This window comes from Leopardus geoffroyi, chromosome D1 (assembly GCF_018350155.1).
Source record: "Leopardus geoffroyi isolate Oge1 chromosome D1, O.geoffroyi_Oge1_pat1.0, whole genome shotgun sequence".
Lineage (NCBI taxonomy): Eukaryota > Metazoa > Chordata > Mammalia > Carnivora > Felidae > Leopardus > Leopardus geoffroyi.
The window spans coordinates 15768390-15795210 of record NC_059329.1 but is presented as its reverse complement, the minus strand read 5'-3'; the positions used below and the strand labels follow the sequence as shown (position 1 = coordinate 15795210).

The window sequence follows — 26821 nt, the reverse complement described above, 5'->3', positions numbered from 1 at the left end:
AACTGAAATGAGAACCTTGATTTAGAGGTTCCTGTTTGCATCTCTGCAGGCACTTCAGAACGCACGCATTTGGTTTGCTCTGAGCCTGACCTTCTGTGCCGGCAGAAGTCTCTTCAGTCGGACTTGGGTATTGCAGATGTAGCGCAGTTCAGTGCTTGGCTTCCCCTCGGTGTGCCTCATCTTGGGTAAGCAATTGCTTCGTATTTCTTAAGCAGGGATTCACACTTTGCTCTCTCAGGAGAAGGCTTTAATTTGATGGTCACGTTTGCAGGGCTCTCCACCTCTGTAGGAAGAGATGGGTCTAAGGTAGCCTGGTGGGTGCACTTTTCCTTTCTGTGGGGTAGAGTTGCTTCTGTTAAGATCCTCAGAGAGAAGAGGGGTAAGGTTTGCCCTTAATGAAAGAGTAGGTGATAATGATGATGATCATGATGAAGAACAAGACTTTCATTTATAATTTGCCTGTGGTTTTAGGTAGAGCAGTGACTAGCTGCCCTTGAACTCATGGCGGGACTTGTCCCTCACTGTTTCTCTTCCCCCAATCCTAGACAGACCAATATTTAGCCTTAAGAAGTCAGAAACTTAAACCTCTCAAGAGAGCTAGGCTATGCTGTCCTTACCAATCACGTCCTTTGCAAAGCTCTGATCTCATGAAGGCCTGATGTAGGGTCCTTTAGGTGTAACCTGGTCTGAGGAGGGAGCGGGAGTAATGACTTGCAAAGTCCCCTTCAGGTAGAGGGTTGACCAGTGATGTCAAGACTGTCTTACAAGGAGCCATGTGACCGCCCAGCCCAATGTAGGATAAACGGTCTTGGAAGGAAAACTGAGGATGCATTTCAAGAACTTCATGCCTCAGAGGGGTTACGTGGGTAACTATACCTCAAAACAATGAGAGCCCAGAGGTGCACAGCCAGGGGTGAATCGAGGGGACTTAGCCTCGCGAGGTGAGCGGGGTAGGTAAGGGAAGCCTGTGCAGGTGTCTATTTGCTCAGTGGTTGGTTGTCCTTACGGGGGGCAAGCACTGGCACTCAGAGGCAGCACCTCTCCCTTATCTTGTCTTGTGATATTGTAACATTAGGGGGTCATTTTCACATCCTGTGTGGTTGTCTCATTGTCACGAGTCCCTTTTCTGAAGAGGTTTTTCTTTTTTTTTTTTTTTAATTTTTTTTTTTTTTCAACGTTTATTCATTTTTGGGACAGAGAGAGACAGAGCATGAACGGGGGAGGGGCAGAGAGAGAGAGGGAGACACAGAATCGGAAACAGGCTCCAGGCTCTGAGCCATCAGCCCAGAGCCTGATGCGGGGCTCGAACTCACGGGCCGCGAGATCGTGACCTGGCTGAAGTCGGACGCCTAACCGACTGCGCCACCCAGGCGCCCCTCTGAAGAGGTTTTTCTATCACAATCGTGCCAAGGGTAACCCTTCCTCTGCACTGTTAACAATGGGAGAGGTGATCCCGATGGTTACAACCTGCCCCCCCCCACTCCCACACCGGGAGCGATAGAAGATATTTGACAGGAGTTATATTGTGAAAGCTCCGTGAGCTCAGGTCAAAATGTTTGGCCAACACACGAGATTTCTGACCATGCAGAATTATCTTAAGAGCATCTGCTGAGGAGATGTCAGGATCTGAAGAAGCGAGGTAAAAGTTGAGAATTTAAACGGAGTCCTATTCTCAAGGTGCTTAAGGTGCATCTGATGCTTTGGTTGGATTTCTAAAGACCAAGATTCATTTTATGCGTATATTATATATTTGTATATATAAGATTCTGATCTTCGTTGTTCAGATAGTAGAGCTTATAGTCTTGGGAGGCGAGCGTGGAGAGCAAGACTTTAATCAAACAAGCCCACAAATAAATAGATAATTAGAAATTGTGACAAATGCCCCGAAGGAAAGACAAATAGTCTTATTAAAACATGTGGCTTGCCGGGGGGTAGGTGGGGGCACCTGGGCGGCTCAGTTGGTTAGGGCGTCTGATTCTTGGTTTCGGCTCAGGTCACGGTCTGATGGTTCGTGGGTTCGAGCCCTGCAGTAGGCTCTGAGCTGACAGTGTGGAGACTTCTTGGGATTCTGCCTCCCTCTCTCTCTACCCCTCCCCTGCTCTCTCTCTCTCTCTCTCTCAATAACTAAACAAATACATAAATATTAAAACAACAATAACAACGAAACAAAACATGTGGCTGGACATCTGACCTGGTAAGTATGGCTCAGGAGAGATTTCCCTGAGGAAGCCACACTGACTTGACATCTGAAAGCTGAACAGGAGTTCACTGGGTGAAGTGGGTGGGAAAAGCACTCAGTTGGGGGAGCAGATTCATCTTGTTTGGATACATGAAGTTCAGCGAAGTTTTGCTCTAAAACATGGAATACTTTCAGAAACACAGAGGGGCAGTACAGGGCAGTGAGGGGACAGGTTCTGATCCAGAATGCCTGGGTTTGAATCCTGGCTCTGCCGCTTGCTATGAGTTATCGGGCAAGTCTCACCAATCTGTGCCTTAGCGTCCCAGTCTTGGAGCCCTCATAGGGTTGTTGCAAAGGTTACATGGGTCAACGTGTAGAGCATTCAGGCGGTACCTGGCATGTAACCGTCTCGGAATTATTGCATATGTAACTGCTGATTTCTGGCGTGGTCCTATATTAACTAGGGGGGAGAAAAGGTCCGATCTTTTAATAGTAAGGAGGAGGCCCAGGAGACTGAGTGATTTCCCAGAGATCAAAGAATTAGTTCATGGAAGGTCTGACCCAGGAAGAGAATTTTTTAGGAATTCAAATCCGTGCTTTTTCCACGAACTCATTGCTTTTCTCTTCATTCACAGGGAGTTCTACCGGTGCATATGAGTACTTAGAGCCAAAAATGATATCTTGTATTCTTTTTTTTTAAAATATAATTTATCGTCCAATTGGCTAACGTACAGTGTGTAAAATGTGCTCTTGGTTTCAGGGGTAGATTCCGTGGTTCATCGCTTACACACAACACCCAGTGCTCATCCCAACAAGCGCCCTCCTCAATGCCCATCACCCATTTTCCCCTCTCCCCCACCCCCCATCCACCCTCAGATTGTTCTCTGTATTTAAAAGTCTCTTATGGTTTGCCTCCCTCCCTCTCTGTTTGTAACTATTTTTTTTTCCCCTTCCCTTCCCCCGTGGTCTTCTGTTAAGTTTCTCAAGATCTACATATGAGTGAAAAAATATTGATCTCTTGTATTCATTAGATTATTTGCACGTTTCCTAAGATTTGTTTGAAAATGGTTGGGTGTGGCTCTGAGTGACTGGAGTTTGGTGACGAGGTTCAGAGTCTCTTTGGGATCACCTGTGTCCTCAGGATAGAATGGCCCGAGTTGTAGGGAATGTAAGTTGGTTTCAACGTGGTGGTCATTTTGGCAGCTATTTGCACTCACCCAGCACATGCCAGGCACTTTAGTGGCGCTGCAGCACAGGCCTGGGACACTCGTAAACAGCAACATATGGTCCTTCTTGAGAATCTAGACTTACTGCGGTTTGGTGTTAGACCTGTAAATCAACTGTTCCTCCTCCAAGCAGAGGGTACACTGCTCTGGGGGAATGTACAAGAATAGTTTGCCGGGCAGAGGAGGGAACACAACCAACTCCCTGAAGAGGAATTCAGCCAGAACGTTCAGGGATCTCAGATATCCCAGATATGATGAATTACAATGACCCATGCTCTAAAGGAAGCTCTTTTTCATGGATGTGTGGGGTGGGATGGGTGGGGTGGGATGGGTGTCGGTGGAGCCAGAAGATGACTGTTGCTCTCTTGAGAGAGATCTGTGTTTTTATCAGAGGTGTTTGGGGGAAACTTAGTATGACTCTTGGTATATCTGAGTCAGTGTAATCATTATCTACATTGTGATGGGGTTCAAAAAGTGAAACTTAAAAGAGTTTCCAGTTCATTCTGATTCATCATTTGCCATTCCTATAAATGTTGACGCTCAGAACCCAAATCTCTCTCGACGCTACAAATTCTGTTTCCTATCTGATTTTTAGGTTATGAGAAACAGGATCTTATGTGGTAATGATTTCTACTTTTCGAAGCACTGTTATCTACATTATCCTGTTTGATCCTTGCATTATTGTCCTCATGTTATAGGCAAGGAAACTGAGGTTCCGCAAGGTCAACTGACTTCTCTGCATAAGTGGGACCTAGGGTAGGACCTCCTTGAACAGTTTGACCCTGATTTTCCAGATGGAGGATTTTGTTGTTTAGAACGCAGGTAAGGAATCTCTTAGGTAATCATTGTGTACAAGTTAAAATGGCCACAACGTGTGGACTTCCCACCAGCGCTGGGTGGGGTACTGTGATGGTATTACACAAAGGCAGCTTTCCTCCTAGCAGGTTCTAGGTAGAGTTCTTTTAATGGCAGGATGTTCCGGGGGCAGGGATCATGGCCGAGACCAGACATAGCGGTTGGTAGGAACCCAAAACTGGTTGGATTGTAACTCCCTGGAGTTGGTGTTCTGTCGCATTAAGAAAATTGTGGGGCATGGTGAAAAACAACGAATCCTTTCCCAGAGCTGGTAGACGCAGCGAAATTAATACCACAGAGATAAATATAGATGCTTAAAAAGTACTTTTTTGCCCATGTGCCGTCCAAGTCTCATTCTATCCCTGCTGCCTTGCTTAAAAAGGTGGGGGGAGGGGGGGGAGGGCAAAAAAAAAAAAAAAAAGCTCACCATGTATATTTTATGCGGCTCCTTTCTGCCACAGAACACGGTGAGTGCCTTAACTGGGTTGAAAATTTTCTCCTTATTTGTGTAGCTCCTTTCCCACATGTCCTGAACATTCTCTATATGCTTAAAAGTAATAATTTTAATTTAGTTGGAGAGATAGGCAAAAATCTCACACTGAGTCAGCTGTCATCTTTTGTTTATGTGACATCCTTAGGTTGTAGAAATGGCCAGGGTTGTCATCTCAAGGACATCCTGAAATTATTTGCTTTTTTTCTCTTGAAAAGCAATTTTCATCTAATCTTCTCTTACAGCCAATCTAAAGCGGCCCCCAAGCGACTCTCCAAACACTACTTTGTTTCATGACAGCACTTTCTAGCATCTGCTATTTTCTTGTTCCTTCACTTGCTTCTTTTTTTTCCCCCCTCCATCTCCCCCCCCCCCCCACCCCCCAACTCGCAAACTGCAGGTGAGTGGCACCTTGTCCTTGTTCGGGGCTGTAGCCCAGTGCCTCAGGCACAGACTGGCCCACAGAGGCACTCACTGTGGTTTGTTGAGTTAACAAACTTCTCTTGATGCTATTTTCTGATCTTTTTTTTCTTTTATCTGAAGGTTGGAAAATTGGAGAGCAGGCATGTGTTGCCCACTGAAACTCCTCCTGATGCCAGTGTTACTGGGTAAGTAGAAACCAAGGAACCAAGGAGGGCGTTTGATTTCTTGTAAGTCTCGTGCGTTTTCGAAAGCCGGCTTTATAGATTTTCGTTTCCCTTTGGTTTGCTGAAAACAGAAACCCCAACCTGGAACATCCTAGTTTTGCTGAAGCAGCTGTTTTAGAAGCTAGGTAGCAAACTCTTTCTTGGAAAGCTGAATCTTCCTCTGTTTCTATTAGAAACAGAAGGCCTTAGGGTCCTTGATTGTGTGTTCTAGGACCTTCCTACGTGGTACGGAGAAAGTTTCTGGCATTCCTGCGCTTTAAATCGTGACCTTAGAAACACAGCTAGTCTCAGATCAGGAAATGAAATTACCGAAGAGAGTCCCGGAATCCCTGTACTCTGCTGTTGCTGTAGCTACACCAGCCTTCTTGTGGTTCCTCAAATGCACTGAGCTCTTCACAATTTGGGGTAGTTTCTTTTGCCAGGACTTTCTCTCCCCACCTTACTCTAGCGAGCCTGCCTAAGGCTTCCTTATCCTTCAGGTTTCTCCTTAAGCTTCCTTCCTTCTGGAAACCTCCTCTGAACCATGCCACACACCCCCCCCCCTGCCCCCCAGCCCCCAACCCCGGCCCCGGCCCCGGCCCCTGGCCCTCAGGTCGGGTTGGAGTCTCCTGTTCATGTAACTTCTGTGCTCTGGGCTGCTTCTTGTGTATAGTTCGTGTCTTCTTTCTAAGTTGTCCGTCCTTTCTCCCTGCCTTTGCTTTTTTTTTTTTTTTAAAGCTTATTTTTATTTATTTTGAGGGGGGAGGGGCGGAGAGAGAGAGGGAGACGGAATCCCAAGCAGGCTGTGCACTGACCGCACATAGCCCCCTGCAGGACTCGAACTCACAAACCGTGAGATCATGACTTGAGCCAAAACCAGGAGTCGGATGCTTAACCGACTGAGCCACGCAGGCATCCTTCTCCCTGCCTTTTCTCTTTATCCCATGGAGATAGCTCTGTAGGAAGAATGAATGACTAAGGTGCTTTGCTCTCATAGTCTCCTATTTTTCCTCTTTATTATTAGTTTTTTAGCTGTGCATGGTAACCTAAACACTGACTCAGCAACGTGAACATAAGAACTGCCTTTGCTCTAATTCCAGGAAACAGAGAATGTGCACCAATATGCAGACACACACACACACACACACACACACACACACACACACACGAAAATGGTATGTATTTAAGAGAAGCTTTTAGAACCATGCAGGCTGGTCATGTTCTGAGGCTCTTTAGACATTTCCTCAGAGGCACAGGAGGCAGCCTGCAGATTTCTGCCCTTCCAGCCAGAGACTTAACAATTCAGCCCCGTAGGCGGTGGCATCAGGGCGTTTTGTATTTCTCTGCAGAGAGCTTTTTCCTCTGTAGAAAGTCTCATTTTCTCCATCCGTTGTTCTACAAAGGTTACCCGTCAGGTGTCAGTTTCTCGTCGCTTTGGTGGCTGCCTCTGCTTTCTAGCTAACCTTCACTTAATACTACATAGGGCGCTCTTAATATTAAATGAAATTAGCTTAATATTAAACTAATTAAATTAAATTAAAGGTATAAGAACACCTTTAAGCGCGTGTGAAGTTGCTCAGTTCTTCCTTACAGGAAAATTCCAAATCGGCTTTGGAGATGATTTTGATGTCTTTCCAAACACTTTCCCTCCAAAGGGTGTAGGGTTCATGTCTTCTTTTCCGTCTTCCCTACTGTGCGTGCCTGCTGTTGGGCAGGAAGTTAACCCTCTTCTCTCAGGGCAACAGCTTGCATGAAAAGACTGGCACATTTTCTGTTTATTCCCATACGTGTTCACTTGGCTCTTCCTCGATAGAAACTGGCCAGCACCTAGAGGGGTCTTGCTCAGTGTTGTCTCTCCGCACAGGGCACATCTTGTGCAAACGGAAAGAGCCGCGTAATGGTTTCCTCTTTTAATGAAAAGAGAGGTGATTTGAGCGATATATAGATAGTGGAGTGGTGCCTGTGCGTAAACACCTGGGATCTAAAAAGCTGGGGCTGACGGCAAAGCTGGGGTGGGAAGCGGGGGTGGAGACAGACACAAAGAAAAAGCGGAGGGGAGAACCGTGCTCGTGCTGGTCTAATTACAAGGACCTGCACGGACAGCCAGAATCAGCCAGCAAAGTCAGAGAGAAGCTTTTGTAAGGGAACTAAAGAAAAGGAAAAGAGGAGGGAAGCAAAGAATACCCGTGAGTTGGCTTTTTAGATAGGGAACCCATGGGAAACTAGGAGCAGGAGACATGTCATTTCCTGTTTGTGGGTGTCTAAATGCATGACCCGGAAGGAGAACATCAGGGTTTCCCTGAAAGGGAACTCAGAGAGGGGCACCTGGGTGGCTCAGTCGGTTAAAGCATCTGACTCTTGATTTCTGCTCAGGTCATGATCTCATGGTTCGGGAGATCGAGCCCCACGTTGGGCTCTGCGCTGGGCGTGAAGCCCGCTTGGGATTCTCTCTCCCTCTCTCTCTGCCCCTTTCCTGCTCTCTGTCGCTTTCTCTCTCTCAAAATAAATAAATAAACTTAAAAAATAGAAGGAAAGAAAGGAGCTGGGAGAAAGGAATTCCAGAAACAGGGAAGGGACCAGCTAGGAGAACAGGATCAATTTGCATTTTTGCAATATGGAGATTGCAGAACCCCTCCAACTTGAGGCATGTGCATAACTAGAAGGTATTTCTCTTACCCTTGGGAGTGCCCTGCTGGTTTGAGTGAGGGGCCTCTGAGTACTTTGACTGTGTTGGGTCATCCGGGGAGGGAAGACGTATAGTACTTAGTGATTAATACTGATTTGTGTGGTTGAGGGTATTTGTCTAAATGATGTCTCCTCTTGCCTTTGGCTTCTATAGATTATTCCCTGGGCCTGAATGACTTGATTGTTTCCTCCCTTGAGCTAACGGTCCATGTGGGTGACTCAGCCCTGATGGGGTGTGTTTTCCAGAGCCCAGAAGAGAAACGTGTGACCAAGGTAGACTGGATGTTCTCATCAGGAGAGCACGCCAAGGTAACAAGGAGTAAATACAACTCTGTGGTAGAAACCTCTGGCCAATGGTGTGAGGACAGCGCGGGGAGAGGGAGAATCAGGTCATCAGGTGCCATGAGGTGGTGGTGTCAGAGTTTGGGTTCTGAAGCTTGTCGGAACTGAGCCTCTTCCTTGCTCGGCCCTTTGGCCGTGCGACCCACTGGGCCAGTAACTCCACTTGGCTGACCTTCAGCTTCCTCATCTGTGACGATGAAAGTCATTATCATAATGGTAATGCTTACCTTTTGGGTCCTTGAGAAGCAATGAGAGACGTGCCCATGAAGTTCTTTTTGTTTCTTTTCTCGATGTTTGCCCTTTGTAGAGTAGTTTAGGTGGTTGGGAGGGCTGACAAGGGTGAGAGCATTGGTCTAGACAGAAGAGACATAAGAATGATGTCACAATAATCTTTTTTGGCGGGGAGAGGACCAGATTCTTTTGGCATTCCGTGCCCCATTCATGTGCCGGGGAATTGTCTCTTTCTCCTTCATGGCCGCTTCAGGTGTTGTGATTAGAAGATGAAGCATGGCCGAGAGGGGGTCTTTCATGGGCGCTCTTTGGAGTGGGGAATAGTGTATACACCCCGTCAGAGATTCTGTAGAGATGCCTGTATCTCGGGATCATTTGTGGAATCTTTCCTAAGTAACGTGTTACTAACGGTAAGGTCCCGAAGCGTACAAACGAAATACTCTTTATGTAGCTCATAGCATGTTATTCCTTTAATACTTTTCTCACTCAAATTTGTATTAGTATTTTGTATTATGAGAGGGATAGGCCCATGGTGTACGTAGAAATAAGAATTTCCCAGGGCTCCCCTTCCCAGCCTGCAAGCCAGTCCGTGATGATGACTCCTTCTCAAGCTGTATGATATGCTGCCTGGAAGAGGGCAGAAGGGGGGGTGGGGAGTGATGGCCAACCTGCCAGGGACCGTCACCACTACCGGTCTGGGGGATTGCCTCAAGGCTTTGAATGCCCTTGAATCCAGGGGCCATAGCGGAAAACGGGGTGGAGATGAGCGAAGGTGTTCAAAAGTTGTGAGTTTGAGTCCCCAGAGTGACCTTCAGAGTGGATGTTATATTTTACCTCAGACTGTAAGAAATGGATATGTGTGGACCATAGTCCGCCATTTGTGTGTGAAATAAGGCACAGGGCCTTGTTCAAGTTACAGTGTTACCTGGCACCAAGTACTTTTTAATCCTTAGGACAAGGATGATGACAAGTACGATGGCGATGGTGATGATGCCGTTGCCTCCACAGAACAGGGTCTTTTGCATCCAGACTCCTAGGTCTGGTGCCCGTGACTCTAGATGTTCCCCCCAATGTTGTGTTGCCCTCCAGGATGATTATGTGCTATACTATTACGCCAACCTCAGCGTGCCTGTGGGGCGCTTCCAGAACCGTGTGCGCTTGGTGGGAGACATCTCACGCAGCGATGGTTCTCTCCTGCTCCAAAATGTGGAAGAGGCCGACCAGGGAACCTACACTTGTGAAATCCGGTTTGAAATGGAGAGCCTGGTGTTCAAGAAAGCGGTGGTGCTGCATGTTCTACCAGAGGAAACCAAAGGTATGCGAATGCTTACCTAGAGGAGGGCGAAGGGGCAAGAGATCTGATGTGCAAAGAGGGAAGGGAACCGACTTTGTTGAACAAATGCCAGCCTTTGGTCTAGACACTTACCACAGAGTGAATCTGTGATAGTTGGTGTTCTTTTTTGTTTTTTTTCTTTTTAATTTTTTTCTGTTTATTTAATTTTGAGAGAGAGAGAGAGGCAGACTGCAAGTGGGGGAGGGGCAGAGAGAGAGAGGGAGAGACGGAATCGGAAGCAGGCTCCAGGCTCTGAGCTGTCAGCACAGAACCCGACATGGGGGTTCGAACCCACGAACGGTGAGATCGCGACCCGAGCCGCGGTTGGACGCTTAACCGACCGAGCCACCCAGGCACCCCAGTAATTGGTGCTTTTAAAGAAAAATCTTGACAGTGCTAATTTTATTATTACCTTAAATGTGTCCCATCATCATGAAAATGCCGTGGAGGAAATATTGGTCTTTTCATTTTACACATGAATTAACTTGAGGCTTAGAGAGGCTTAGATGTGACTTGTCTAAGGACGCATGTTTATTAAATGGCGCATCTAGTACTTAAGCCCTGGAGCCTCTGACATCAAAGTCCCTATTCCTTTTACTCTGTCCTGGTGGTACTTCCCGTCCGTTACCCTCAGTGACGCCATGTCCGTATTTAGTAGGTTCCTCTGGTAAGCGTTCTAGGGGACAGAAAAGAAATGAGAGGATCTCGGTATCTCTTCTTTGGACTTCATCTTCCCATTTGTAAATGGAGGGTGTGGCTTCAGTAGACTGGTGGTGTTCAAACTGTGCTGTGTAGAACCCTGAGGTTCCAAGGAACCTGGTAGGCTGTGCAAAGGGTGAGAGCAGGGCAGGGGTTAATAGAGGATCCGGTCTAATAGGACCTCAGGCCTCCAACTGCAACCAAAGTCCTTTATCTTTCTCCTGTTTTATTCATTGGTCTGCCAGAGAAGATTTTGTTTGAAGAAAGAATTCTCCTGCCTTAAAAAAAACCTTGAAAACCCTAGAATTAGATGTATTCTTTCAAAGTGTTGAGGGACGAGTCTACGGTCTCGGGAAAGCTTGCTAGAATCTGGACCTCCTCTCCTCCCCCAGCTGGTTTGGCCTGCTGAGTGCACCTCTTTGGTGATGCCCATCACGCCTGCCCAGATGTGTCTTCCCTGTTCACCTGGGTCTGTATTCTTTGTCCTCTGACCAGCCTTGGACCCCCTGCCTGGCGCAGAGTAAGCCATCGATAAACATTTGTCGAACGAGGGGCACCTGGGTGGCTCAGTCGGTTGAGCATCCGACTTCGGCTCAGATCATGAGCTCATGGTTTGTGGGTTCCAGCCCCACATCGGGGTCTGTGCTGATGGCTCAGAGTCTGGAGGCTGCTTCCGATTCGGTGTCCCCTTCTCTCTCTCTCTGCCCCTCCCCCATTCATCCTCTGTCTCTCTCTGTATCTCAAAAATAAATAAATGTTTAAAAAATTAAAACAAACAGACATTTGTCGAATGAATGAAATTCTGGAATTAGCACCCTTCACTTGGAATCCTGTTTCTAAAAACTGGAGCTGTAAAAGGGATTGTAGAAGGTGGCCTCTGACCTCCCTCCTAAACTTTTCTACTTTTTTTCCTTTTCTTTTTTGTTTTAAAGTTTATTTATTTTGAGAGAGAGGAGGGGGAGAGAGTATCCCAGGCTAACAGCACAGAGCCTGTTAGATGAGGGGCTCGATCTCATGAACCATGAGATCATGACCTGAGCTGAAATCAAGAGCCAGACGCTTAACTGACCGAGCCACCCAGGCGCCCCGCCCCCCTACTTTCTTTCAGTTGACATTTTTCTTTTGATTTCAAAGCTGTAGTTCTCCAGAAAGGAAATGAATCAGCTATTTCCCCAAGGATCATCTTTGGGCTACTCCCTTCTGCTTTGTCCTCTGATGCCATGCCCAAATGCTTGTCCATACAAATACAGCCTACAAAACAGGAGCCTTTTCCCTCTTTGAAGAGACGCAGAGGCCATAAAGTAAAAGAAGCCAATTTCAGAATTGGAAAATCCACGGACACAGGCTAGAACAATTTTAGGGTTTGTCAGATATTTCCCCCGTAGCCAGTGGAGCAACCTGTATTTATTTTTCCCTTGTGGCCGGAAAGGGAGTAGAGCCAACTCCTAAAAATCTGCCTGCTGGCCACTGGAAAGTTGTCCAGCTTGCTTGGTGGAGGTTGTCTTCCCCCATGTGAAGTCATCTATACTTTGCTCTACAGAGTTTACTCCTCAGTTTATAATTTGTCTATGCTCCTGCTACCATTTAGAAATTTTTCCATGATCCTACTCCTTCAATTCCTTTTTCTTCATAGGCTTTATTTTAAATATCACAGACAATATTCTTGCAAACAAAAATAGTATTAACTTCCTGTACTTTTGCTCTAGAACCAGCCATCCTTCCACTTACGTGAGGGGGCCCGGTACAGAGAGTGAGAGCTTTTGCGCGTTTCTTCACTTAGGTCTGGGGTGTGCGCTTGCTCAGCCTTTTATGGGCCGTGTGCCTTTGGGCGCCTTCACCTTCTTCCTCTGAAAACGGGCAAATGACAGTGCATATCTCAAAATATTGTAATGACTGGCTGATATGTTACATACACCGTGTCTGGCACATGCCTGGTGCAATGAAAGGTGCAGAATGGGTCAGTTATATTTACTGCATTTTAAAAATAGAGCTCAGTTGGTGAAGCGTCCAACTTCGGCTCGGGTCATGATCTCACGGGGTGAGTTGGAGCTCCACATCAGGCTCCTTGTGAGTGCAGAGCCTGCTTGGGATTCTCTCTCTCTCTCTCTCTCTCTCTCTCTCTCTCTCTCTCTCTCTCTTTCTCTCTCCGTACCCCCTTTCTCTCTGCCTCTCCCTCCCCACTCACTTGCCATCTCTCTCTCTCTCTCTCTCTCAGAATAAATAAATAAACTTAAAAAAAAATAGAGTTCAGCTCTTAATGTGCTGTTGGATTTAGGGGGACCTTCCCTCCCTATCTGTCTTCTTTGGAGTGAATTTTTGTTACTTTCAAAATGACTCCCTCCATAGAGTTTCAAGTTCAGAATATTTTCTTTTGCTTTCCTCCTATTGTGCATCTCCCCTGCTGGGCAGGAAGTTCATGTTCTCCCAGAGCAACACTTTGGATGAAAAGGTCGGCTTATGCCCCGAGTTTGCTCCTTCATGAGCATTGCTTAATGCTCTTTTGAAGGAATTCTGTCCAGTTAAGCCCTGGGTTTGTGTCTCCCCAAACACCATCCTGCCTTTCATTTCTTAACTGACTTTGGGGTTGATTTGTGTAGCATATTCTTGAAAAAGCAGAATCATTTTGCTAGTTTTTTTTTTTTTGGGGCCCCTTGAAATGATTTACGCAGTAAACACATGATGGGGTCAGTTGCACGTACAAAAAAAGCAGAAAGAAGAGTCTAGGAGTTGGGAAGCCAGAGGCAAGGAAATCTGTTGGGGATGTGGGGGCAGGGATTAAAACAGAAAGACAAGCCAAGAGAAAAGCTGTCTATTGTCTTGGCCTAATTAGCAAGCAGTCCTGTGACCTGTACCATAGCCAGAGCTGTCTTAAGCCAGTCCTAAGACAACCTGTAAAAAGAAGGAAAGAAATTGAAGAAAGTCACCCGTGATTCAGTTTTTCAGCTCAAAGAGCCAGTGGGTTATATATAAGCATGAGAATTATATAACTTTCCACTTCCTGTTTATGTTCGGCAGATGTGGGCTTCTAAGCTGGTGATTGGAAAGAGGGGGGCTTCAAAAAAAGAAGAAAGAAAGAGGGGGCTTCAAGATTGTCTGTCCTTTCTTTAGTATAAACCTGAAGTTGAGTTGGGACTGGAGAGAAATTCTGGAAAAGGGGAAGGAGCAGGGAATTAAAGGGAATCAGAATGTGTTTACCGTAGATTGAAGACTCCTCAGAGTTGATGTGTGTGGGTAGCCACGGGTATTCTCTCAGCTGTGGGGTGTCATGTGAGTGAGGCGCCTCTGAGTGCTTTGTCCACACGGGATCATCTGGCTCATCTGTGGAGTGAATGTGTGCGGTATTTGGGGGGTGGCATTGATTTTATGGCTGAGGATCTTTGGCTAAACATGATCTCTTCTGGAAGTTCTTTGACTTCTGTAGATTATACCTCGGGTTTGACTTGAGTTACCCTTTTATCCCCAGAGCTCATGGCCCATGTGGGTGAATCGACTCAGCTGGGCTGCGTTCTCCAGAGCACAGGAGAGAAACGCATGACCAAGGTAGACTGGACGTTCTCATCAGGAGAGCATGCCGAGGTACAGGAGAAAGCACCCCTGCTGTGCTGTCGGAGCCCCTGGCGGATGGCGTCAGGACGGTGTGGGGGCAGGGGGAATCGGGGCAGCGGGTGCCGTGCGGTGGTGTTGCAGGGCTTGGGCTTTGGAGCTTGTCAGAACTGGGCCTCAGCTCAGCCCCTTGGCTGTGGGCAACTTTAGCTTCCTGGTGGGAAGAATGGCTCTGATGCAGATGAGGAAGAGGAGAAGGATGATATTCTTGCTGCTGCTGCTGCCTGCTCAGCTTTTAGGGCCGTGGAGACACATGTATTGGATCGTCCGTGCAAAGCATTTGTACGTGACTTGGCCACTGCCTTTTAGTTTCCTTCCTCTTTTCCCTTCTCTTTGTAGAGTCCATGGGAGAATGAGGGGGGTTGACTTTGGTGGCCTTGTCTCTAAGCTCCGGGCTGGGCATAAGAATCGTTGCATTCTTATTTTTATTTCGGTTATTTTTATAAGTTTTCTTCTGGGCCCCGCTGCCCCACTTCTGGGATGGAGGGAATTTTCTTTGTCTTTATGGGTGCTTCAGGTGTTGGCATTAGTAGGTCCTGGGGGCCAACGCGCAGACAAGTTCATGGGAACTTGCGTGCAAGCAACAGGTGAGTTCACGAGACCATAGGTGTCATTTGTGCCTGCTGATGTACATGTGGGGCAAGGTGCGCTGCGGGGGATATCCCAGGTCGGTTACTGTTAATAAAAATTAAGGTGCAAAGTTTATAAAAGATTTATCTTTTCTAAATTAAGACATATTCCCAGCCACCTCTGTTAAAAAGTCATTTGTACTCACTCGATTCCTGTATGCCATCTGAGTGGGCCTCATGGTGGCATATGGGGAATTACATGTGGCCCCAGGTTCACCTCTGGGAGCTTGTCGTGTGTTTAGATGTCAACTGCTAAGTGAGTCACAGCAGAAAATAGGTTGAGAATGAGCCTTTTGAGCTGTGAATTCAAAACACAGAGAGGTTTCGCATCCACGTTTGTATCCGTATACCCATTTCCTTTTCTTAAAAGCCTTAAAAAATGTTTTAAGTTTATTTATTTATTTGAGAGAGACAGAGACAGGGTGAGTGGGGGAGGGGTAGAGAGAGGAAAGAGAGAGAGAGAGAGAGAGAGAGAGAGAATCCTAAGCAGGCTCCTTTAACAGGTATTTACTTACTCATTTAACAGGTATTTTAAGCACCTATGTAGCAAACACTCACAGCTCCTGCCCTGATGGGAGACTTACGATCAAGATCAAGGGAGATATACAGTAAAATAATGAGGAAACAAATACATGCTATGTCAGGTATTAGTAAGAGCTATGAGGAACAAGAAGGCAGACGTTTGTGGTTCTTACTGTGTATAGGTGGTCAGAGAGCCCTCACTGAACAGATGACATTTGAGCAGAGATTTGAAGTGAGGGAGTGAACCATGTGTATTTTGGGAGGGAGGGATGTCCCAGGCATAGGGAGCAGAAAGTACAAAGGCCCTGAGGCCAGTACTCAAGGAGAGCAAAGAGGCCGGTGTGGCTGGAATGAAGTGGTGAAGTGACCCGAAGAGGTAAAGTGAAGAAAAAGTGTAAGATGAAATCAGAGAGGAAAATGGAGCGGGGCAGATCATGGAGGGCCTTGTACTTTTAGCAGAAATGGGAGGGGGCATTGGAGGGTTTTGAGTAGAGGGGTAACATGATTTAACTTCTACTTCCTTTTTTTTTTTTTTTTTAACATTTATTTATTATTGAGAGACAGAGAGAGACAGCATGAGCAGGGAGGGGCTGAGAGACGGGGATACACGGAATCCGAAGCAGGCTCCAGGCTCTGAGCTGTCAGCACAGAGCCTGTCGCGGGGCTCGAACTCACAAACCGCGAGATCATGACCTGAGCCGAAGTCGGACGCTCAACCCACGGAGCCACCCAGGCGCCCGTTTTTAAAATTTTTTTTAACATTTATTCATTTTTTGAGAGACAGAGCGTGAATGGGGGAGGGGCAGAGAGAGAGGGAGACACAGAATCTGAAGCAGGTCCAGGCTCTGAACTGACAGCACAGAGCCCGACACGGGGCTCGAACCCACAAACCGCGAGATCATGACCTGAGCCGAAATTGGACGCTTAGCCAACTGAGCTACCCCAGCGCCCCTTAACTTCTATTTCTAAGAGCTCATCTGCTGAGAATAGACCAGTTTGGAGAAAGCAGGGAGACAAGTAAGGAAGCTTATTGCAGGAATTGAGGTGAGAGATGCGGTGGCCTGGGTCAGAATGGTAACCATGGAGGAGGTGACAAGTGGCTAGATTTGGGATATATCTTCAAGGCAGAGGTGACAGGATTTGCTGAGGGATTTTCCATGTGAGTTTAAGAAAGCGAGGAGTTTAGTAGGATGACTTCAAGATTTTTGGCCGGAGCGTCTGGAAGAAGGCATTGCCACTTACCAAAGTGGGATGGGCTGGAAGGGGCTGGTTTGGGGGAAGAATGTGGAATTTAGTCTTAGACGTGTTTCCAGGGTCTGTCGGAAATCCAATTGGGAGTGCCGTAAGAAGTCAAGGCGCCCTTGTGCTTCCTTTTACGGGAAGGGAAGGCCTCTTGTGCCACTTTCCTCAACCTTTTCTGCCCAGGGGACAGGCGTTCACGGTTCGGCGGTGTCCTTCACAGTGACACAGGCTGTGCCCCTGTGTGTGTGCATGGCCTCATGTTGTCTGATATTTCACTGCCCACACACGCAGGGCCCTGCACGTCCTGAGAGCCCCCCACTCAACCTTGCCCATGCCCCGACCCCCTTGGTCTTTGCAAACTCATACTTTGCCTTTCCCTTCTAGGAGGAGGTTATGTTACGTTATTACTCCAAACTCAGGGTACCTGTGGGGAACCCCCAGAACCGGGGCCGCTTCCAGAACCGTGTAACCCTGGTGGGGGACACCTCCCGCAATGATGCGTCTATCATGCTCCAAGGAGTGCGGGAGTCTGACAGAGGAAGCTACACCTGCAGTATCCACCTGGGGAACCTGACCTTCAAGAAAACCACCATGCTGCACGTGATCCTGAAAGAGCCCCGAAGTATCTGACGTTCGGCTGGGGAGGGATGGGGGGCCTCGTAGCGGGTGGGCATGGCCGGGACTAGGGTGAGGCCAGAGAGGCATTCAGGGTGCAGAATTTCAGGGGGCGTCTGTCTCTTACAAGCGCTTGTGCCCTGGACTTCAGTGGCCTTGAGAGTGGCATTTGGAGCCCTAGGCACCTTGCTTGCCTCGCTCTAGTTCTGGCCCTGAGGATGTATAAGGTCAAGGGAGCTGGTATTTGGTGAACACACGCCTTCTGCCAGAACTCACTCGTTGCCGGTGTGATAGGCTGATGGGAAGGTCCAGGAGCTCAGAGGTGGATTGGAGTTGGTGTCCGAAGTCACTTTTTACTTGGGTGCTGTATGCTCCGTAGTGGGAGGGAAAATGACCCTGAGCTGGGGAGAGACAGCACCGAACAGAGAGAAAACAGGAAGAGACCGGAGCCCCAGACAGAGGTGTTTTCTGTATTCTGGCCAACCCTGTACATTAAAGCCAGTGGTATGTGGGAGAATAAAGACTCGATTGTGTGGACGGAGAGGGTGATCGGTGAGGGGTTAAAGTTAAACCAGAGCATAGGTAACAGTCAGGATGTGGCCTGTGGACTTTGCCTTTCGCTAGAGCCCTTCGCTGGGGGTTGGCTGCGGTTTGTTGGGGGCGGGGAAGTGAATGAGGCCAGAACACAGCTCGGTACCTCTGACCAGAGATCTGGGTCGATGGAAGCACCTCCCTGTAACAGCACAGGCTCCCAGCCGGAGAGCGAAGCAGGACAAATGGCTTTCTTCACCTCCTCACGAACACGAAGTCGTGTTTTCCACTTCACGGAGGAAATACACGCCATTAATGGGAGCTCGCCCAACCTCCAAGGCCTCCCCACCCGCAGGCCTACCTCCATCTGCCCTCCTCCTTACCGCCGTCCTGCCCCCCAAGGCTCCCTTCTGCCCCGGGCTGATCCGAACCTCTGTGCTCAGGTGACATGTTCTCCCCCTCGGGAACCTCGTGCTTTCTACTGGCTTCTGCTCCTCGGCCTATAAATACGCTCAGCTCTTCCTCTTACCTTCTGTCCTCGTCTACTTTAGCTCGCACCCTGTGTCTTTTTTTCTCTCTTAAAGCAGACACAACTCACATACCGTACAGCTCATCCATTTAAAGCATGCAACTCAGGGGTTTCAGAAAATTCAGAGTTGTGCGACCATCACTGCAATCAGTCGTGTCTTTCTTTCTTGACTTAGCCAAGTAGCTTGCTCAGAGGCTGAATGTGGTGTCTCCTCTGTCACCTCCAATGAATTCCCGAGTGCGCTGCAACCTGTCTTCTGCTCCTGCCTCTACTTACCTCACATCACTAATGGTACTCTAATCGCCCGTCCTCAGTCGCCTTTACCCGAGTAGGATTGAACACTGCATCCTCTCTATATTCAGTAAATATTATGTTGGGTTCCCTTCTTCTCTTCTTCCCTCCTTGCCTCCTCTCTCCTTCCCTCCCTTCTCCATCCCTTCCTACCTCTCTCCCTCCTCCTCCCTCCTCCCTTCCTTCCTCCCTCCCTCTCTCCCTCTCTTCCTTCTTCCCTCCCTCCCTTCCTCCCTCCTTCCCCCCCTCCTTCCTCCCTCCCTTTCTCCCTCCCTCCCTTCCTCCCTCCCTCCCTTCCTTTCTCCCTCCCTCCCTTCCTTTCTCCCTCTCTTCCTTCCTCCCTCCCTTCCTTCCTCTCTTCCTCTCTTTCTTCTTTCCTTCCTTCCTACCTCTCCCTCTTCCCCTCCTTTCCTTCTTTCCTCCTCCCCTCCTTCCCTTCCTTTCTTCCTTTCTCCCTTCCTCCCTCCCTCCGTCTCTTCCTTCTCTCCTTCCTACCTCTCCCTCCTCCCCTCCTTTCCTCCCTCCTCCCCTCCTTCCCTTCCTTCTTTCCTTGCTTGCTTCCTTCCTTCCAAATTCTAGTCAGATATTCCACAAATTCCTCAAACGCAACATATCCAAACCTGCCCCTGCACACGTCTCCACGGCTCATCTCCAGCTTATCTCCTCCACCTGCGTTAACGCCGTCACCATCTACACGGTTACCTAGCCGGATGCCTGGGAGTTGTGCCTGATTCTTCCCTTTCCCATGACCTCCAATCTAACAGGTCAACAGGTCCTGTCATGTCTACTACTGATGTTGGGTCTGCCTTCTTTCCAGTCCTATGCTAGGCTCTGGCTGTCTTCCCCTCTGGCTTGGCCTGCAGGCCCCTAACATGTATCTGCTCTCATCCTCAGCCCCCGCTCTCATCCTTCCTGCGGCTCTCTGTGCCATCCTGTCAATCACAGATCTCTACATTCTGTCCAGTGCTTGTAATCTTTCAGTGGTTTCTCCATTGTCTACAGAAACAAAAACCAGACTCCTGGCTGGGATAATCAAGGCCCTTCATGACTGGGGACTCTGTTATCTATCCAGCCTAATTCTCCACCGTACCCACGAATGCAACCTTGAACCAGACCCCCAGAACGATTTCTACTTTCTGAATGTACCATCCTGCCGGGCCTCCAGACTTTGCACATACTGTGCTCCGCCATCCTTCCCCATATTGTCTGCCCAGCATCCTTGATGTTTCCTCAAGGGTTTTAAACTTTAAAACTTTTGCTGAGGAATTCTCATCTGCCCCCCGTAGAAGTGGGTACCCTTTTTCCTCTGTGCCCCTCTGTGCCCCATGTGGACTTCCATCATAGCACCTAGAGCAGTCTGTGGTTCTCTGTCGATGTGTTTGTCCCTCTTCTTGAGATTAGGGACCACGCGTTGTCTCTGGAGCTTCCGTGCCTAGTGATATCTGGCACCCAGGAGGTGTTTACGTATGTATTTAGAGGGACGTGAGGAAATGAATGAGGGGTGCCATATGGGTAGAAGTGCCCCTGAAGGCCTTACTTGGCATTCTGACTATGAGGCTGGGTGTTGTAGCATCTATCCTTTTGAAAGCAACCACTTTCTCATAGAAAGATCTACAGCCTCTGAAGCATCTGTTATTTTATTTTAAGATAGAATTGTTAATGTAAAAGGAAACTCTGCTGTAGGTAAGGTGCTATTCTCTTCTCCCACCCACCTTGATCTATACTGTAGGGGTGAGCAAGGGAGCCAGACTTGGCTCTCCATCTAATGGGGACCGCTGGAGTCCCAGGGTTTCCACATGGGATGGAGTCTGGCTTTCTCCCCCAGCTTCCTGACTTGGCTGTTGCTACTTGGTATAGAACTTGTGGGACTCTCAGCTCTTTTCCCGAAGCACTAAGACCCTCTAATTGCTTTTCTCCTTTCCCAAGCATTGGTGACCCCAGCAGCCCTCAAACCTGAGATCCTGGGTGGTAATCAGCTGGTGATCATTGTGGGCATTGTCTGTGGCACTATCCTGCTGCTTCCCGTTCTGATATTGATCGTGAAGAACACCCACAGGAATACGAGGTACAGGGCTGGGTTGGGACGCTGGTGGTACCTCTAACCCGAAGTGGGAGAGTGACAGCACCCTAACCGTGCCATTTTCCCAGAAGGGGGTTACTTTAAAATAGAATCATTTGTGGTTGTCAAATTAGATGTCATCTAGGTAGGGACCCCCACCCCCTGCTCACCATGCTCCAGAAAGTCCTTGCACGTCCCCACACCCTCTTCATTCACTTTGGTATTTCACAAAGATTGCCAGCTCTTTTGTAACTGGTGGCCTAAGGAGAGCATCATTAAGAGTATAAACCTTTTGCAAGAGCTATAATGGTGCCAGTCCGTGCCTGAGAGAAATGGTTTTTGGATTATCCGCAATATCCACTTCACCTAGAAGCGCAGATCTTGGGGCTCCGACCCAGCAGCAGTGTTTCATTGGCCATTGGCAGGCCCATGGCCCCCGCACCCCCCATTTACCCAAGTGTTGATGACGAAGTCTTGTGGCTGTCTTGTAGAAATGCTGCTCACGGGCAAAGGCCCCCATTCAGGCTAAGTAGTTCTGGCTTCGGAGTCTCTTTTCCCCGTAAAACACCCATTCCACGGAAGGTGCTGGCGTGCCTTCTGGGTTTGCACCTCCTCCCCCCAGGGCCTCGGTGGCTCGGTTTGAACTTGGCTGGCCTCTCCAAGGGTCTTTACGCTGGGCATGAAGGTGGCACTGAGCCCAAAGTTAGACACCCATGTCAACTCACCTACCCACTCTGGGCCTCAGTTTCCCACAAAATGAAATCAGTGCTTCCGTGTCTACTCACTTATCCTAAAGAAATAAGCAGACGGCTATGCTGAGATTTGTAAACACGGTTGCTGTAGCACGGGTGATAATCGAACACTGAAATCATCCTCAGTGACGGTCAGAAAGGTAATGATTCACCGCATAGGTGTTCCATTCAATGACACGGTGCACAATCCCGAATGGGACGACATGGAAAGATGTCCCAGAAGCCGTATTACAGAATGTATGATACGATCTCATTTTTATAAAAAAAGAAAATTATATACAATAAACATATTTTGTGTGAGTGCCCCTAGGCCCGTATTGAGAAAGTTTGGGAGAATAATTCCCAAGTATTGGTAGTGCTGTTTGGGAGAAAAGAGAAGGTGGGTCCCCTGAGGGTGGGAGGTTTACTGGAACTTCAATTTCCAACTCTCTGTGTTTCTTTTGTTTTTTAAAATGTTTCATTTATTTATTTTGAGAGAGCGTGTGCATGTGCGGTGGGGAAGAGGAGCAGAGAGAGAGAGAGAGAGAGAGAGAGAATCCTCAGCAGGCTTTGTGCTGTTAGCACAGAGCCTGACTCAGGGCTCAGACTCACGAATCCTGAGATCATGACCTGAGCCGAAATCAAGAGTCGGACGTTCAACCGACTGAGCCACCCAGGCACCCCTCTCTATGTTTCTTTATTATTTGAATTATTTTACAATGAGAACACACAGCTTTATACTCAGATAATATGCGAAAAATATTTCCTCCACTTAAAGACAAAAAAAAATCCGGTTTCTTTTCTAGCTTCAACCCTGATTTTATTATTATTATTATTATTATTATTATTATTTATTATTATTTTTTTTAGCTCTTGCCTAGGCCAGAGCAGAAAAAAAGGAAGTGTATTCAGTGGCAGATGCAGAGGGCAGATGGTCAAGAGATCAAAGGCCGAGGGCTGGGAAGGGGCCAGGGCTGGCCGCTCAGGGAGTTTGTGGCGCCAATTCTGCTCGGCCTCCCCCCCTGGATGGCCAGGAACCCTTTGAAACTGGGTGTCGCTGAGCTTCTGTCGCCCCCTGCTGGTCCAGCTACATCTCCCTAGTCCTCGGTTGTGATAAAATCTAATCCCGTGGCCCTCACTGTTAATTCACTTGAAAGTGTGTGGGCAGAAAGATGTTAGCTAGGTTAATAGGGAAGTCAACGCTGCTGTTCAGCCCAGACTATCTCCAGAATCCCTTCCTGCCCTTCATCAGAGAGATGCACTCCTCGGGTCTCAAGGTGGGCTGACTGGTGCTGGCGGTGGGCATCTAGAGAGAATAGTTCCTCCTCTGAGGTCCCCCTCTGCACAAAGCTCTGTGGGGTCTCCTGCAGGGACTCTTGAACATACAGTGCTGGCCGGTTAATTCCCCATGATTTTCATGCCTTGCAGCTCAGGAACGTCCACAACCCTGGTAAAAAGCCTGGAGAACATACAGAAGCCTGATCCAGAGGTAAGGGAAGAACTCTACCGTTCTGCTGCTGGGCCCAGCGCGGGGCTGGGTGGATAAGGCTCTAGCATTTCAGGTGGTGCCATCAATTCCTCTGTGAACTATCTTCCTCAGTGTTATGTCTCAGCATGCCGGCCGGTGCTGGGCACGGAGCAGGGGCTCAGGAAATCTTCATTAAGCCAGCGAGCGAGAGCCCCCGGGGTGGGAGTGGGGTGGGGCTACAGGGCCTCCTGGTAGGGCTGGAGGAAGAAGCACCGGACTCAGAGCCATTTGTCCTGTTGTAAGGTCCAAATAACCCGATGATCTGTAAGAGCTTCTTCATCTGTGGCATCATGAGGGAGCCATGAGGGAGAATTGTGGTGAATTCAGGAGTCAACAGTTCAGATGAAATCATTCAGGGACCTTAAGTAGGAGGATCAAGAAGTTCTTCTTCCATATTAGTTTGTAATGGAGCTATAAGTAATTGCTATTAGAGACTGAGAAATGAATTCATTTCCTTGAACTTCCTTTCCTTTCCTTTCCTTTTTTCCTTCCTTCCTCCCTCGCTTCCTTCCCTCTTCCCCTTTTCTCCCTTCCTCCCTTCCTTCCTTCCCCCTCTCCCTCCCTCTCTTCTTCCCCCCTCCCTCCCTTCCTTCCCTCCCTTCCCCTTTTCTCCTTTCCCTCCCATCCCTTCCTCCCTTCCCCTTCTCCCTCCCTCCCTCCCTTCTTCCTCCCCCTTCTCCCTCCCTCCCTCCCTTCTTCCTTCCTTCCTCCCTCCCTTCCTTCCTTCCTTCCTTCCTTCCTTCCTTCCTTCCTTCCTTCCTTCCTTCCTTTAAAAACTCCTCTTTGAGTATTTACTTTTCCATCTTTTGGCCTGTTTGTGACCCAAGAGTAGGTTTTGTCGCAGCTGGGGCCTCAGAAGCCCAAGAATTTATCACTGGATGACATCGCCTCCCCAAATAGTGACAGGAATACTACCACCGACCTCACAGATGTGAGATTCAGGGAGGGCTGTTCCTGCCACATAAACCCTGTCAAAGAGATAACCGCAGTTAGCTGCTGATCAGTGCCATCGTGCCAAGCCTCTAATTAGAAGGCAATAAGCACAGGGTACAAGTAATCTGGCAAGATAAGGGTTTCCTGCTGCTACCTAAATGGCCATCCAAAGATGTTTATCTTTTGAAGCAAAGAATGTGGTTAAGATAGTGCTCTTCGCCGACTAGCCAATTTTCTTAATTTGGGGGAAGACTGGGGTCTGAATTGTCATTATTGACGATAATTTTCTAGCTCTCAATAACCCTCTGGTGTTGATGCCCTGTGAACAGTAACAGATGGCCATTTTCTCTGGCATATAACATTTGCCGATTTGGGGGAACGTTTATCCCGTTTCTCCCCCCATCCCCCCCTCTAGAAACATGTTTACTCCTCAATAACCACACGGGAGCTGATTGAGGAAGAAGAATCGAGTGGAAGGGCAGAGGCCACCTACATGACCATGGTGAGAGTGGTTCTGGGCCTGGCTGAGCCAGGTGACGGGGGTTGGAGAAGGAGCTGGCGAGGGTATGGCAAACTCCTAGGCGGTGGGCATGGCTGGGTCACCCAGGGAGGTCACTCTGCCGAGGACTACTGCCCTGTGATACTTTCTACGTAGTAGGGAAGTCTGAAATGCTGAAGCCCTGCTGGGTAGAAGACCAATCTTGCCTTCGTACCCAATCTCGAGTAGTTAAGCGTCACTAGGGCCAACGGTCATGGATTTTAGTGGCGAGAAGAGGCACCTTTATCAGGCATGAGCAAAGCACCCCTGCCTCATTGGAGGTTAAACACAACTAGTAAAGAGGATACCGTAGATCCTTGGACAAACGTTGTGTGGTGATCTTCCTTCCTATCCAAGAGTCCCTTCCAGTTCTTCCCTTTTTATTTATTTTTATTTTTTAAAAGTATTTAAAAGTTTATTTATTTTGGGGGAGAGAGAGAGAGAGAGAGCGCGCGCGCGCACCAGCGGGGGAGGGGTGGAGAGAGAAGGAGAGAGACTGAGGACTCTGCACCATCAGCCCGGAGCCCGATGTGGGGCTCGAACTCATGAACCGTGAGATCATGACCTGCGCCAAGATCAAAAGTCAGAGGCTTAACCGACTGTACCACCCAGGTGCCCCAATTCTTACATTTTCAAATTCTGTGACTTACGATGCTTGGACATAATCTGATCGCCAGGAAGGCTGCCTGCTGCATTCCATACAATAATATGGAGTCGGATTCCTTCTTTCCCTTTCCTCCACTCCACAGGGAAGTTCAGCACGTAGAAAAGGCAACTGGGGCGCAGTGAGTAGGAATAAGGACAGAAGGGGTGAGCTGGCGACGGGCACGGTACTATTTGTAGACTAATTATAGGCACCCCGGCCATGAAAGGAGTGGTGTTCTGCTGGGCCCAGAAAGGCTGGCCTCTTGCTCGTGTTTGTTCCCGTCACAGTGGCACTGAGAACACATGACTCCCAGATGATCGCGGCAGAGAAGGACCCTGCCAAGGAAGTGTGAGATCAGGGACCTGGCCTGGTTCCACCAAGTGCAACAGTAGCTCCACTCCGAAGTTGCGTGTAGTCATATTTACCCCTCTGGCCTTCTCCTGCTACTGCCCTGTGACGCTGCGGTCCCTGCCAGGCCTTGTCCGGCCTCTCAGAGACCTGCTGATGACATTTGCATGGTAGCTGCTGCTGAGTGCGTCCTCACCTGGGCGACACTATCTGCAGAAACTCTGTGAGGTCCACCTTCCCCGTGTTCAGTGTAGGTACTTGGATTGAAACTGGAAAACAGCACTTCTGTCCCCTTGAAACGGAACCGAATAAAGCAAGGGGGATGAGAGGCTAAAGCCACAAAACTCAAAGGCCTTTAGGAGCTGGTCAAGTTATTTCTAAAGACCATGTGCCAAATTCAGTAAGCGTCTGGACAGATTTTGGCCCGCAGGCCATTTGTTTGAGACCTCAGGTATAGAGGTGATACTCGATTAGGGAGCAGGGATAACAATAAACCTGCAATTTTGTTGTTGTTGTTGTTGTTGTTGTTGTTGTTGTTGTTGTTGAATTGATCATATTTATTTCAGTGAAGGGGGCACCACGCCTGTGTCCCCCTCTCTGAGGCTGTATGGCATACTGGTTGACGTCACAAGCTTTGAAGCTGGACAGATGCGAGTCCAAATCCTGGCTCTGTGATTTAGAAGCTAGATGGTCCTGGGCAGGTAACTTAGCTTCTCTGAGCCTCAGTTTTCTCATCCTTAAAGTGAGAAGAAGAAGACTACCTCCCTCCCAGGTGGTGAGGATCTAAAGAGTTAGTGCTTGTGAAATTCAGAATTGGGCCAGATCGATGGAGAGAGCTCAATAAATGGCAACTATTATGATCAAAATACTTATAAATGTGCTCTGTTTCTTCCCTCCCTTCCCCTGCAGCACCCAGTTTGGCCTTCTCTGAGGTCAGCCCCAAATAACCCGCCTGAAGAAAAGTCAGCTGGGAGAATCCCCAAACCAGAGCAAGCCTTTTGAGAAGAAAGGACAATTCCTTTTGTCCTTAGCAGTGGCACAGACTCTGTCCTCTGTGTGTCCCGAGTCACTGTCTGGTCACTCCGGACCCCTGCCCCCACCCCAGTTGGTTTCCTGCCTCATTGATCAAAAGGCTGAAGAAGGAGGGTTCAGAACCTGGCAGAAAGACGGGACAGCTCGGGAGGAAGAGGCTTCGATGGAGAGAAGCATGGCGGCGCTCCTTCCGGAACGGGACACTGGCTCTGGGGACCCTGGCCGAGCCGCCGCAGTGGCCTCCTGCATTCCATCAGGTCCTCCCCTTGGATGTTGGTCTCCATGGATGGGTTACTGGGAAGAATCACAGAAATCAAAACCAACCCAAATGGTTCCTTTGGCAAATTACCCCTAAATAAATGTGGCTTGTGGAAATCA

At 48.4% G+C, this 26821-nt stretch overlaps 1 protein-coding gene and 1 long non-coding RNA gene across 6 annotated transcripts; one reads left to right on the top strand and one right to left on the bottom strand.

Annotated features, from left to right (window-relative positions):
• Positions 1 to 81: 81 nt before the first annotated feature.
• On the top strand, positions 82 to 26821 carry JAML (junction adhesion molecule like). 5 transcript variants are annotated; one of them, XM_045482990.1, is made up of 10 exons: positions 82 to 185; positions 5294 to 5358; positions 8216 to 8370; positions 9724 to 9949; positions 14130 to 14242; positions 17047 to 17284; positions 20555 to 20693; positions 22847 to 22907; positions 24295 to 24381; positions 26321 to 26821. In XM_045482990.1, exons 2-10 carry the CDS (start codon positions 5316 to 5318, stop codon positions 26411 to 26413), a joined length of 1155 nt encoding a protein of 384 aa, XP_045338946.1. In that variant the 5' UTR covers positions 82 to 185; positions 5294 to 5315; the 3' UTR covers positions 26414 to 26821. The 5 variants fall into 5 exon arrangements, with proteins under 5 accessions (XP_045338946.1, XP_045338945.1, XP_045338944.1 ...); XM_045482989.1 differs by lacking the exon at positions 82 to 185 and adding an exon at positions 4105 to 4227; XM_045482988.1 differs by lacking the exon at positions 82 to 185 and adding an exon at positions 4812 to 5150.
• Positions 22260 to 25349, bottom strand: LOC123600738. The gene is made up of 2 exons (XR_006713787.1): positions 25068 to 25349; positions 22260 to 23306 (listed from the first exon to the last, which is right to left on the bottom strand). It is a non-coding gene; the product is annotated as an uncharacterized LOC123600738 (long non-coding RNA).

Coding starts and splice junctions, on each gene's coding strand:
- JAML (XM_045482988.1), top strand. CDS start 5,044: ATGACAGCACTTTCTAGCATCTGCTATTTTCTTGTTCCTTCACTTGCT. Junction 5,359..8,215: donor CCTGATGCCAGTGTTACTGG/GTAAGTAGAAAC, acceptor TGGCTTCTATAG/ATTATTCCCTGGGCCTGAAT. Junction 17,285..20,554: donor GATCCTGAAAGAGCCCCGAA/GTATCTGACGTT, acceptor TCCTTTCCCAAG/CATTGGTGACCCCAGCAGCC.